General features: G+C 40.4%; 1 protein-coding gene across 1 annotated transcript in view; it reads left to right on the top strand.

Moving 5' to 3' along the window:
• The window catches only part of LOC137971177 (3'-5' exoribonuclease HELZ2-like), a 68,105-nt gene that overhangs the window by 31,243 nt on the left and 22,131 nt on the right, over window positions 1–14,731 (top strand). The window contains exons 18-27 of the mRNA XM_068817938.1: window positions 349–1,134; window positions 2,272–2,455; window positions 3,299–3,479; window positions 5,649–5,765; window positions 6,415–6,977; window positions 7,838–8,285; window positions 9,637–9,938; window positions 10,083–10,353; window positions 11,496–11,906; window positions 12,469–12,550. Of these exons, the coding sequence (XP_068674039.1) occupies window positions 349–1,134; window positions 2,272–2,455; window positions 3,299–3,479; window positions 5,649–5,765; window positions 6,415–6,977; window positions 7,838–8,285; window positions 9,637–9,938; window positions 10,083–10,353; window positions 11,496–11,906; window positions 12,469–12,550 (3,345 nt within the window). The remainder of the gene's footprint in view (window positions 1–348; window positions 1,135–2,271; window positions 2,456–3,298; window positions 3,480–5,648; window positions 5,766–6,414; window positions 6,978–7,837; window positions 8,286–9,636; window positions 9,939–10,082; window positions 10,354–11,495; window positions 11,907–12,468; window positions 12,551–14,731) is intronic.

Here is a 14,731-nt window from a genome sequence, read left to right as displayed (position 1 = left end):
ACTGTCAAATTTAGGTTTACCTTACTTATCTTAACCTTATTTCAACTATTTGAAGCCAATTAACTCTACCTTTACTATAAAGCAAAAAGTCCATCAGTTTTTGCTGTTAGTTGCTGCTGATAGTTCTGATACGGTTCTGATTGAAGTTGAAGTTGACTGCTGCGAATTATAAAAAAGACCTTAGAAGAAGATTATAATTTTGACCGTCGTGTAGTGGAGTTTTCAAGTTGTCACTTTTTGCTTCACCGGTATTCATCCGCCAAGCGAGTAGAGATCCAACAAATATCTCTCTACACACAGTGCCTATGTTATCTTAATCTGATTCACTTTGTGAATGTCTTCTCTTAGGAAACACAACCACTGCTCGTAATAAAAAGGACGAAATTGTAAAGGATAGGGGATCTAGGCAGTCACACTCACTGTCTTCTTTAGTCTCTTTACGAAGTAAAGGGCACAGTACTGGAGAAGAACTTTCACTCAGAGACAGAAGTTCATCATGTTCATCTTCAAAGCAAACAGCTGCTGCGCCAAAGGAAACAGAGCATAGCTGGACACTTGTGTCTTCGAGAAACTCGACAAATCCCAAATCGAAGCAAGACGAAAGTCCTAATAAAAGTCGGAAAGCTAATGAACAGTTTGACTTCACTTGTCAGCGCGGTAAAGTGGAAAGGTTTGAGCGCTTTTCCAATGTGGAAGGTACCAGTCGTTTTCAAAGATCAAGTACGTCAGAAATTGTTTATCGTCCTTTCGGCATAACAGGTCAAGAGGACGAGACCCTCAACGGCAATCCCAAGATGGAAGCTGCCTCTAATTCCAAATCAACATCATGTACGCTGGATAAATTACCAAAAGGCGTCGTGCGTGTCTGCGAGCATTTTGTACACACAAACAAAACGCCCTCCAAACCACCCTATTCATGTCTCAGTTGTTCAAGGCAATCTAAGTTTCTCCATGGGATTTGGCAAAATTCGAAAAAGAAATGGCAAGTAATGAGACCTTACCCAAGGGAAGTGAGCCTGGAAACGCCTTTTGAAATCTGCTGGCGCTATAGACGTGGCGAGAAATGTGGACAAAGTTGCACGTTTGCACATGGCGAGGAGGAATTGACCACGTGGACGACACAAAGACAATCAGGTTTTGTGTGTTTGTTTATTGTTCTTCGCATTGGACTGATTTTTGAAATTTTAATAAACGCTTTAGCGTAGTTCTTGCCTACTCGAAGTTTAAAGATCACTCGAGAAGAGGAAACAACCACTTCGTCGAGCAACTCTAGTTTTTTGAGTGCCTGATCACTTAAGGACGTTCGCGCCAAAATCTACCTGCGGTGAAATTTTCTTCATTTCTCGCCTAGAGCTAGGCCATAAAGTACTTACTCCAAAAATGAAAAAAAATTGGGGTCACCGACTTTGTTTCGGAGAAAATGGCAGTGGAAAAATGTCTTAATCTCGATGAATCGGTTATAATAACAAGTGTAGCCTCATCTGCTCATCCATCGAAAATCATAAAAATAAAATTAAATTTACGCAACGGTTCGTCCTCGAGTTTTCCAAACTTTCAGTCACTACTCGATCAGCTACCTTTTTCCAGAGCTTTTCCACCCTCCCGCTCACTTCTTTTTAACGTTTCATGATGATTTGGAAATAAATGTGCCATTCTTTAGCCGGCCTGGAATTTTTTCCCCGACGTTTATGTCGCCATGTTATTTTCACTAATGCTAGCAAAATATTTTTGAAAGTCAAGTAGACTAGTGCACGACTGATAAAACAACGCGAATATCAGTCGTGCAGTAGTCTACTGGACTTTCATAAATATTTTTTTAATCAATTTTGACTGATCACGATCGTCTCTGATCCAACGCTGTGCAAGACCTATCGTCCACGGTTTTTGCAAAGGTTTTAAAACCTCAACTTCACTAATGTTCGAAGTATTGCGACATATTACAGTCGGCTTACCTGCGCAGTAGCGTTGCGCACAAACAATTAGCGCGAACGTCCTTAAGGTCCATTTTCCGCAAGGGAAAGAAGTTTGCTAACGAAATCAGCCTGTTCGACAAGACGGCCGCTGGCATGTAATGAATTTCAGCAAGAGCACGTAACTCCTATACTTAGTCTCGGCATTTTTACAGAGAAGTTGCTCTACCAACTGATCTATGAAGCCACCCTATTGGGAGCATGGAAATTTGTTGGGTCGTCGCAGGGAACTCGGTAACTCAAGCATCGTTTTACGCCAAAGTAAGTACGAATGCCTGAAACCATATTTTTGCTCCCACAGACCGTTGCTCCATTGGAAAAAGACGTCCAACTACCTCACAAATGCAGGCTGGCTACAATCATGAAGTGCACAGTAGGCCCTGCCACAACATTCGGGGATCTTTGATAATTCATGATACAAGACAAGCAAGGCCGCGATCCCCTCCTATCGGTGTTTACGACGGAAATTTTCAGTTGTGTAAATGGTAAATGATCATTCTGTACTATTTCAAACAAGGGTAGACTGATAGTTACTTGGCGACGGGTGAAAGGATTCGAATCTAAGGACTCCGTTGAGCTAGGAAAACTCCTGGGCATCATGGTCGTTTATTTAGCTCCTGAATTGACCATATGTCTCGCTGGTTTGCAATCTCTACAAAGTCATGCGCCAACAAATTTTCAAATGCAACTATAGATGTTCAAGGTGTAAAGGACCAAGATAAAGGATCTAGCTCTCCAAGAGGTCTTGTAGTTAAATACATAGAGCATCCGACTAGTGTTACGGAGGTCCTGGGCTCGAATTCTGCATAGGACTTGTCCTTTCGCCTGTCCCCTATGCAACTACTTTCCCGTACTTCCCACGGGCGCTGTACACCTTTTAAGGCGCCCGAAAACGAGGAAACAATGTTGCAGAAACATTGTTGCGGAAGCAAATGTTTTCCCGTTTGCAGCCCCAGGAAACATTTGTTGCAGAAACAAAAATGTTTCTGAATTTGTTCAGAAACATTTTGCTTTCTCAGCAAATGTTTCCTCGTTTGCGCGTCGAGGAAACATTTCGGGGAAACAATGTTTCCGTAACAGTGTTTCCTAGTTTGCGGGCGCCTTTATTCTAGTAATAGTTTTCACTACATCTGCCCCTGCCTAAGATAATATAGATGGCAGTTGAGGTGTTTTCCAATTAATATGTGCAGCACATTGTGATGTCTTCATATTACGCTACATGTAATTAGGTAGGGGTAAATGAAAGTGAAAAGATGTAAGGAAAGGATGGGCAACAACAAAAAAACATTTATTTTCAATTTCCATCAACGTGTTTTTTGGGGTTTTAGGTGGAAATCTGCTCGAGTGTGCAAGACAGGAAGATTCTGTACGTTTGCCCACGGTCAAGAAGAACTTAGATCGTGGAAGGAAGGTCATAAGAAGAGTAACTCTGAAAATGCCTTACCTATCAGGATGCAAGAACCCACAAGCCAAAGAAGAGAAAGGACTGCTGATATCTCTGAGAAAGAGGTGCTCTACTTTATTGCAAAAAAAAAACAACACATTTTTATGTGGTGTTGGCTGCGTAATAGTAGTAGAGAAAGAATTTTATTTTGACACAGTGTTTACGTGTTTTCATTTAGGTAAATAAGAATACCAAGTTATTTTATTAAAAAGACAATACCAGGCACAGATAAAACCATACAAAATACCAGCTACTTGAAATAAAACAATATGATTTAAAAGGACAAAGTGTACATTGTACAGACATACTGGACGATCCTGCCTAAATTGGAAAGTGTGATTTCTCAATTTCTTTTTTGTATTTTGGAGTTTGATTCAGATAGGCAAGCACAGTTCCGCTACGGCTAAAATAAATTTTACAATAATTAGAGCAAGGCTACGATGTAGACAGCTGATATATTCAGCATTGCTAAGACTCCAAAGTTTTATTAGTACTACCATCACAATCATAGAAGGCTTATGCTATTCACGTAGCACGAGCCTCTGTCATCAAATCCGAAACAGTTTTCAATAGCCCAGCGGGATGTCCTAAAGAGGATTAGTGTTCTAACTTGCTCAGACGTTCCGAAGATTCGGGGACAACTTGAGCATAGAAGTTATACTGAAGTTTACAAGGATTTATCGCAGCCTATCCTTCAGGCAGTGAGGTGAACTCTTTACTGATCACAATAAGTTGCTCTGTGATCTCTTTTGTGCTTTAATGTAAAAATTGTACGTTACTGTAAGCCGGGGGTATAGCGCTGTTGAGCAAGAGGAGATACAGTTGATTACCAAGAAATCGAATGGTTCCAGGTCCTGGGGCTCTTCGACTATTTTCGGTAATTTCAAAGAATAGAGAAAATTATTTCGAACGGAGGTGCAAGCACATCAAGTCACGAAGGATATTGATTACCTGGAGGCAACAGCATTTCATTTTTTTCAATCACCTGGTTATTGCAGCGATGCGTTTAACCAGCATAAGCCAAAAATGAATTCAATTATTTGAAGTGCCCCTAACCTCAAACGTTTTTATCTCGCAAAGGCGAAATTTCAGCAACATAAAACACTAAGTGGTAGCGATTTCTCTTGCAAAATGCCGCATGAAATGCGCAATGTTGACAGCAGTATCAGTGGTTTTTCCCACGGCCGATCTAGTGAAAAGCTGTGAGAAGCATAGGTCAATCTCTGAGATGACGTCACAAGCTGTTTTGCATTCCATTTTTAGCGTTGCAAAGCAGGTTGTAACGTTATCTCAAGAATTGGCCCAATGGCCCAAGCATGACACTAGCTTCTGCGACCGTTGGACTCGTGTCTCGGAATAACAGACAATTAACGTCACAAAGTGTCCGCCAAATGCTGTTCCTCAAGTAAGGATAAACAGATGCATTCACCCTAAGTCAAAAATAACGCTAACCTTTACCCTTACCTTATTGTTGGAAAAAGGAAGAAAATGCATAGACTTAAGGTGGCTCAAACCAGTTTCAACACTTTTAAGAGACCTTGTTATTAGAAGGATTGACAACACTACAACACTTAATCACGTAACAGCAATTCGCAATTATGTGCAACATCAATTATTGCTGAACAAGATGCAGTCATTTTTGTGACGTAACAAGTTACCATGGCAACAGGAAAGCCTTGCAAAAACAGCCTATATTTTGGCTTTAGTTGCTCATATCTGAAAAACGAACTCGGTGACTCCAATTTTTTATTGTACAAAAGTGATCAGCAGGCCAAGATAAAACTCTCTGCGGATTCAGAGCTACGTTAAATTTTCAATAAGTTAAGGTGGCTCTGAATCGGCTCTGAAGAATTTGTTTAAAACTTGGGGGTCACGGAGTTCGTTTTTGAGATATGAGCAGCTAAAGCCGAAATATGGGGTGTTTTGCAGGGCTTTCATGTTGCCACGGTAACTTGTTACGTCACAAAAATGACCGAATCTTTTTCAGCAATAATTGGTGTTTGATATTGTACGATAACATTGCCGTTAAGTCATCAAGGGTTGTAGTGTCAATCCTTCTGATAAAAACATTTCTTTTTAATAAGTGTTGAAACTGGTTTGAGCCACGTTAAAGGGACACTTCGCGTTGGATGCCAAAACTCGGCATGTGTCTAATTACTTGCATGTGCGGGTAGTATAGTTAGGGGCACTTTTTAATTTTTTTATTTTGTATTTTGGTTCACCTTTTCCTTTAGATGGTCTACAGTCTTCCTGGTGTACAAGTTTCAAGTGATAAACCCCCTACAGTGCAAATTATTCCACGTGATCAGAGAGGAGACAAATATGAATGGACAGTTACTCTCGAGTTTGAGGTAGGTTGTGCCTGGAGGGAGTAAACTTCAGGTTGCAGGGCATTGTTTCACCATAACTGAAACAAACCAAACCTTTACTAATGCTAACATTAGGCCTAAACACTATGCTCTGTAGCATTTTTTGTAAAGTTTTGGGTTGTTACAGTTATGCAACTTGCAGCCCTAACCTGCAACCTGCACCTTACACCCTCCGGATTGCGCATACTCTTTTTGCACTAAAGTCTTTTATAAGCCTACCATGAAAACGGCGTAAACAAAGTACGACAAAAATAACCATTAAAAAACTATAATGAATGACAATTGAGAAAATTCTATGAATAAAACACTTCATAAAGCAGGGCTAGCTTGTAGTTTTCGAAGGAATTGCAAAATGGAAATTTGACTTTTTATGAACAAAATTTAACATTTTCCTGCGCAATAATACCTCTTGAGATATTTATATCTCTGGACGTTTGAATCGACCAACTAATGGAGCACCTCGTACTGTGTAGAGTAGGGTTCGCTTAATTAGCCAATCATAGCGCCAGTCTAGAATTACTGTCTGAGAGATACAACAGGATTCATTCATTTAACGAAAGACAACTGCATAATCTCATTGCCAATCCCTTTAACGTTCCTACGAAAAAGCGTTTTGTTTGGTGTCTTATAGATACGCGATGTAGGGATGCTAAAAAGAGTAGATCTCACCCATCGATATCACAACTGCTATCGATTGACTAGAGTCAGTGGCTGTTTAAACGGCACGTGTGGTGTTTTTGTGGAGCCCTACGAGCGCTGGTCATGCACACTACCTGACCATGGAGTGACATCAGGGAAAGCGAAGATTGAAGTTTCTGTCCTCTTCGAAAATCAAATCTCCACTCTAAATCGGACGTTTACTCAGTGTCTTAGGTTTGATTTTGGCAAGAAACCTTACTTGTTGTACGGCTTCAACGTCGATGTAGCTCGCAAGGACGCCTTAGACACAATTTCAGCGACTCGTGAAGAACTCAAACTAGATCCGGAGGTTTGGACGGAGACATCTGTGGAGGTTGCGGTGTCCTCTAGAATCGCTGCGTCAGTTGAAGAGAGGACTTATCAACTGCCTTCTAGGATCGAAAACGTGGTTTCAGCACAAGTTGTTGAGGTCAGCCTTACTGAGGAAAACTACCAGAGGGCAATGCATCAACTACTTTTTACCGAAGAACTCTTCATGAAAAAAGCGATTTCAAGGTAAATGTTAGATGTCTTGACACAATTATTGTGCAATTTGCCTAGTTAGTTGAAGCCAAGACCACGTCTCCTTTCGGTCTAATTTTCCAGTCTAGGACTGTTAAAACTATTGATTATCCAATTCGTTATCAATTAGGACATTCTAATCATCATCATCGTCGTCATCATCATCATCATCATCATCATCAACATCATCATCATCATCGTCATTATTATCAACCAAGAGTGAATTAGGTAAGAGTCTTTCTCTATCAATTTGCGGTCTTGCCCAAGGAAAGTCACAAGCTAGTGGATTTATTTTTAGATACACTTAGCGTGAAGACAAACAAAGGGCCGCCACCTTAACCAATCAGGGGAAGCCATGTCACGCGTGACAGCTTCTGTCATGTTTTTTCAGGGACATCAATTAATTTTCGCGGGAACGGGTATTCTAAAAATAGACTCATTTGCGACTGTGCTGGGGAGCCAACCAAGGCCATAGGAACACTCTTAACTAATTCACTATTGAATCAACATCGTCGACGTCATCATCATCATCATTATCACCACTTTATTTCACAGAGGATAACGCTTGACAAAGAGACAAGCTGATACCTTTGTGACTCCTCGAATGTAATTGCAAATGAAACGGATTTTGAAACGCACGACGCCGGTTAAAATAGAGTCAATGTTACTTAATTCTAGGATGGAGAAAAACATCTACGTTCGTTTGCTTTTCTACTGAAGGAGATAGATACGTAACAAGACAGAAGAGAAATGTTCTGACTTGTTTCGTACATGATTTCAAGGGTAAAAATAAAATAAGAAACGCAATGAATGACAGGCCACACTGAATAAAGAAAACAAAATTCTTTTCTCAGATTTATTCTTCGATGTGTCCCATTGCAAACTCAGAAAAGTGTGCTTGGCAAAAGATCCGAAGTGATTTTTGCTGAACAAGGGGAATTATTTGGAGTTCTTACTTTCGAGGAGAATGGAGCCCCCCAACCTGATTATGCCGCTGGTCGACTCCTCATCCGAAATATTCAGACTGCTTGGCTTAGGTTGGCAAGCAGTAATTCTTCCAAGGTGTGCGAGGCACTCGTTCAAACGGTAGACATCACAGGAAAAACTGTAGTATTGAAATTGTCGTCCCGGATCTGTTCTGAGCTTCAGCTGAACAATGACGGAGGAAAAATCTTGGTTGACGTACAGTTTCAGCTCAATCGACAGCCCCTCTGTGAATGGCATGCTGCAATTGACAAGCTAGGTCCTACCCAACGAAACCTATTGTTTCCAAAACCAAGTACATGGCAGGTGACACACGAGGTAACGTAACAAGTCATAGATTTTACTCTGTCGAACGATTTTACTCGTCAATTCGGGGCGCTGTATAAGTGTGAATGAGTGAACAATATCTAGGCCCACTCAAAAACTGTCCCCTTTAACTTGAATTTCCCTCCTGAGAGTGAAGACTTGCAGATTTTACTTTGTCCGGCTAACGCCGGACGATCTTACTCGTCAATCGGTGGTGCTCTTGGTGTGAATGGGTTAAAGTAGTTCAACTTGAAATACGGTGAAACCGTTCGTCAGTGATGACTAAGGCGGGCGTTCATGAAACGATTCCTTCTAGCAGGACTGTTTGGGTGCTCTACCGACGTCTAAGCTAAAGGAGACTAGGCAATTAAACTAGGGCGCTTCTTGAAATTGCTTATTAAATCCATAATCTACTCCTTAGAGCAGGTACAGGTCGGACTGAATGTGAGGATAAATGATTCATTCATTCATGCTTCATTGCGCAGTTGGTTAGAGCGTCGCACCGGTATCACGAGGTCACGGGTTCAAACTCCGTTGAAGTCCTGAATTTTTCAGGCTTCTCTAAGCAATTGCAAAAATTGCGTTCATAACTGCGAGGATAATAGCTTCACTTGATACATATATGTTGTAACTACTTCCATTGGAAATTGGGAAATAATCTGATCTGGAGTTCCAGTCGGGATTTGAACCCACAACCCTCCGTGATCTAGTCGGATGCTCTAACCACTGAGCTCAGTCAGGGAGACTCTATGGTGACAAGTGTGAACGTGAGTCTTTGACTCAAACTGTATGACGCAGTTACAAAGTCAAATAACGGCTGACAGCATATCACAACTAGATCACGGATGGTCGTGGGTTCAAATCCCACCTGGAACTCGGACTTTTTCCGAGTTGCCCATGGATGCAATTGCAACATATACGTATGTATCAGACAATTTTTAACGCTTTATAACTTGGCTCCTACTCACCATTTCAGTCTTATGACCGTACCTTGTATCATCCAGATGTCCCAATTAGTTTTAAAGCGTCTTTTCCGAAAAAAAAAGAAGAAGAAGAAGAAAAAAAAAAAGAGACTCTTGGGCAAATTCATACCACGATTCGTAGAATTTTGTCTTGCCTATTTGACCGCGAGAATAAAAGTATTGAATTCCTTAACAACCTTTTTCCGGCCTCTTGCTCTTGAAATAAATTGGAGACACTTGCAACTTAGTATGAAATACGTAAACAATAAGAAAGTATTTGAAATAAAACCAAATGTTAGTTAGCATGCCTATAATAGTTTTGAGGTAAAGTATTTCGCTAAATAGTGCTGAAGAGAACTTCTCTTGTTCTCTATTTTCTTTTCCCTCGTGGGTATTTCTAGGAATATAAATTCTCTGATAGAGTGCCTTTGGATGAAGGTCAAAGAGACGTTGTCAGTCGCATTTTATCGACGGAATGTAACCCTCGTCCTCTGGTGGTTTTTGGTCCGTTTGGAACTGGCAAGACATTTACCTTGCATCAAGCTATCCGTGAACTGGTTAGAAGGAGTATTACGCGCATCTTGCTCTGCACGCACACCAACAGCGCAGCTGACTTGCATGTTGAACTGTTAGATAATTACTTGACAAACGACAATGGACTTCGAGCGGCAAAACCGTTACGGATTTACCACGTGGAGAGAAGGTTGGTAGAATTGACGGAGGCCAATGCATAAAGTTTTTCATTCCTCAGTGCTTTTTAGATCGTCAAGTTTTCGTTTGGACTTCAAATGACTTTGTTTTGACTTACCAAACTACACGGTCATTCCAATTTTTGTTTCGGTCGCAGATTGGATGCTGACTCCAAAGTTGCCAAGAATTATACCTTGATCGAAAATGGTACCTACAAGTTACCAACACGCGAAGATGTAATCGATCATCGAGTGGTGATTACAACTTTGGGCATGTCTAAACACTTGCTAGACCTACAACTCAACCGTGGCTTCTTCACACACATCCTGGTAGACGAGGCTGCCCAAGCATTAGAGCCTGAAGCTTTAACTCCACTCGTTTTAGCTGGGCCAAACACGAAAATTGTTTTAACGGGAGATCACATGCAGGTACACCAAAAAACCGTTAGTTGAGTTTTACGAGATATAACGGAATTAAAGCTTTAACGTGCTTTAACTGGTTTAAATGGTGGAATTAACGGCTACCCCGTTCAAACGACCACCCTGTTCTTACGACCAGCACATTTCCGTGAGCTGGTTGTTTTAACGAGGATAGTTTTATAAACTAGCAATAATCAAGGATTAGTGAAGTGCGTTCGATTCCTGTTTTGTCATCGCTAGACATTTGGAAGACGTTGTAGATTTTGGGGAGAATCGTTTTGTACCCTTTTCTAGTATTTTCTCAGTAATGAAGGTATCACACTATAGACTGTTATCTTGTTGCTAATCATTTTGAAAACAATTAATTAATATGGAATACAAGTGTTATAATGCAATATCAGTTTTGTGAAATATAAGTAGACTTTCGCGCTGGATCCATGTTTTAACCAAGTTCAAGAGGACTCAACTTCGGTGAACAAACTTCAGTGCTTTCCCTTTGGCAAACCATACACTATCACATGAGATCGAGGCCATGTGTGCTAGCCAGCCCTATCGTCCAAACGCCCTGTCGTCATGATCGATACTCAAAGAACGTAACGCGAGACTGACACTATTAGGATACGTTCTCCTTCGTCGAATGCAAAAAATAATAAAATAAATAAAATAAATAAATAAGTAAATAAAAATAAAATATAGCGACTTAGGATTCCAAGTGGAAATCGTTAGAGGAAAGTCTTAATTAAAGGGCTGATCAGAGAGCAACGTGGCCATGTGCGGCAAAAAATGTTCCTTCGTATGATAGAGTCAGTTCTACTGGAATTTAAACGAGAAAGAAACATTGTACTAGAATTTTTTTTATTTAATACCACTGACTTAAGTGATGAAGTCAAAGCCGTCAGTTCTATTACTAGAGTATATAACATTGTCTATTTCTCTTAATCAGTGCTATGAGGCGTTTTAACATCATTTTTCATTACACTTCCTTGAAGTAAGCTCACCAAAAAAATTTTTGGGTCAGGTGAACTTTGTAAGGCAAACGATTATAAATATCATGTATTCAGGTCGTAAATGCTGTCATAATGCGTCTACGTCAAACGTCCATATTCTGACGTTATGTGATTGTCTTTTGCACCTTTTGTACATAATTTTAGATGAAGCCAGAAGTATATTCACATTTTGCTCGAGATTGGGGCTTGCAGTGCTCGCTTCCAGAGCGGCTGTTCGATCACTACTATCAAATGAAACCTGAAGTGTATCGGGAAAACGTGATGTTTTTGACGAAGAATTACCGTTGTCATCCAGAAATCCTTCAGTTTCCTTCCGATAACTTTTATGGAGAAGGGCTTATCCCCTGCAGCACGGAAGCCGCACATCCAAGATTGAAGCCATTGATGTTTTTTTCCGTTTGTGGCTTGGAGGAAGCGAGAGATAATTCCTACGTCAATTCAGCCGAAGCAAGTGAAATTGTTAAGAGAGTTAAGGAACTTTCTGATGACTGGCCTGTTGAATGGGGTGAAAAAGAGCTTTCCAAGATTGGGGTCATATCCGCCTCTTCTGCCCAGGTAAAGTTTCAGGATATCCCAACACCGTCTTAATGCAATGCAAACCTCAAATTTGGGCAGGGATAGACGGCTTTTGTGGATACTGCCCTTGTAAAACTGTATGAGAGTACATGCGATAGTCCTAAATTTGGCCTGTAAGGCATGCATAAGTCAAAAATTAACAAGTCCATCAGAAGCGTTCTCGAAACCAACAAATGACCCTTTGAAAGCGATTTTGAATTTTAACATCTAATCTTCAAAATCTACGAGGAATTCCTTCCCAGGAGAAACAAAGAGTAACACGAACTTCAAGAATGCACTTTTTGATATGACAGGGCTAATTTCAATATGGATGCAACTACAAAGTAATAAAATTGTTGCAATTTATTTTGGGAAGCCAACAGTACAATTAGATCGACGAAGTGGACATTACGTAAACTATCCCAAAATTATGCTCTTGGGACAGATTTTTATCACCTCGGCAAGTAAAATAACATTCTTGTTTTTTTCCCAAACTGTTTGCAAAATTATAAATATTTGAAATTTCTAACCCTGGAAACTGATGACATTTAAAATGTCTTAGGTTAAAATTATTCGAATGTTGCTTAGAAGAAATGACGCGGAGCTTGGAAGAGTCACAGTAGAGAGTATTTACAATATTCAGGGTATGTCACTTACCTTACGGCTTCAATTGTTTTTGTACACGAAATCGTATGACCTCGAGTGCGTTTCGGGATTTATGGGCACGAGTGATATTTCAAAGTTCTCCTCAATATTTCACTCGCCTAAGCCGGGGCGTAGCCAGGATTTTTGAAAGGTTGGGGGGGGGGGGGGGTCACACACTGTCAAACAGAGGGTACTCACCAGATTGTGGCGTTTTCGCCATCTGAATGTTATGGGCTGTTTGCTTAAAGGCTTGCAAAGGATGGGGGAGGGGGGGGGGGGGGGGGATAGGGGGTCACAGGCACACCAGGCTCGCTCCTAGCTACGCCCTTGCTACGGCATGTGCAATTTGAGAACTTTCAAGACATCACGAGTGACCACAAATTACGAAATGCACGATCAAGTTTATGCGATTTTTATTTACTTATTTATTATATACTCCACAAAATTACTCCATTGCTGAGTTTCCATAGCAACTTCCGTATTGCAATCTGTAACGTATTTATGCATTCGTCGTTGCCCAATCAGAAACGCGATATTCTTTTGAGTATATAATAATAGCTCTTAGTTCACTCCTTTGCTTAAGTCTGAAACCTGTCGCTTGCAAGTGTACGGCAGTTATGGGCACATTACGCATCGAATTAGGAAGTTGAGGCGTAGAGGAAACCAAACCTGGCTCTCAGAAACATTCTCCTTAAACTTTTCATTACCGTGGCAATTGATTATACAATGGAGCATCAATAAAGGACACCACGAATTAAATTAAGGTAACTCACCTCAAATAAACGTCCGATAGAAAGGGTACAAATGCGGTAGGCGGAGAACCACCTCTCTAAGTAGATTAGACCTTGAAGAAACAACTCAAGCTACATTTCTCTCAAGCCACATTGCTTTCACCACAGCGGCGTTATTGCTCAAAAGGCTCTAAATTCTAGGGCAATCTGTCCACTGATCTGAGACCTCTAACAATGTTTGAATTGTAAAATTCGTTACACTTTTGCTTTGGCCATAGTAGAGATATTATTGAGGCCGACTTAACAATGACACAGTTTAGGAAATTCACGAAGAGCGCTACAGTCCGTAAAGAGGAGTGTATATATATATGGGATAATACAGAGATAAAAAATAAGAAGAACGACGTTTCGACCGCTCCACGGTCATTTTCAAGTTCACGTTCATAGATAAGAAATTCCGCATATATACAATTTCTGAAACAATGGAATGAAAGGTAAAAAGTTAAGTATTTACACACGAACAATAAAAATAACAGAATGCAAAAATGAAGTGTAAATAAGAGGTGGAGAGAATGAAAAGTATTAGAAGTTTTAAGCAAACGGCTTTCCCCGGATGGAATCACTCTGTTTGTTTAATTTTGGCTTAAAACACCTTCAGGTTTTTCGTCGAAATGAAGGTGACGGGGAGCATACATCCCCCACAACCAGCAGGTACAATTCCCATTAGAATACCCTGCCCTTCAAAGATCAGAGAATAGCATGCAAACTACACGAGCAACTTAGTGATCTTAGCCGAAAGATAAATACCGAGGTACATCCTGTCTTTACAAGCCGCAAGATCAAAGATGAGCTTAATAAAGCTAAGGAACCTAAACCTCCAATTGTCAATCAGCAAACTGTGCCGTTGTATATTTCTTTAAGTGTGATCTGTGTGATGCAGATTATCTCGCCTTTACAAGCCGACACGACACCTACATCAACGTGTGGAGGAACATAAACGATCGGTAATCGGCAACCATGTAAAAGAACAACATAGAAACGAGCCACGTGAAATCGCAAAGAGCTTTAGGATCCTGAGGAAGCGTTCAAACAAGTTCGATTGCTTGACTTTTGAAATGTCTTTTTTTCGGGACCTTAAGACAAACTTAAACAAACAGAGTGATACCATCCGGGCAAAGCTGTTTGCTTAACCTTTCTAATAGTTTTCATTCTCTTCACCTCTTATTTACACTTCATTTTCGCATTCTGTTATTTTTATTGTTCGTATGTAAATACTTAGCTTTTTATCTTTCATTCCATTGTTTCAGAAATTGTATATATGCGGAATTTTTTGTCCCTGAACTTGAACTTGAAAATGACCGTGGAGCGGTCGAAACGTCGTTCTTCTTATTTTTTATCACTCGTTTTTATAACTAAATGTTTTACTAAGAACTTATTACTTCGTATAAT

Source organism: Montipora foliosa, chromosome 9 (assembly GCF_036669935.1).
Source record: "Montipora foliosa isolate CH-2021 chromosome 9, ASM3666993v2, whole genome shotgun sequence".
Classification (NCBI taxonomy): domain Eukaryota; kingdom Metazoa; phylum Cnidaria; class Anthozoa; order Scleractinia; family Acroporidae; genus Montipora; species Montipora foliosa.
Note: the sequence above shows the minus strand (reverse complement) of the source record. Positions and strands in the feature narration are given on the sequence as shown.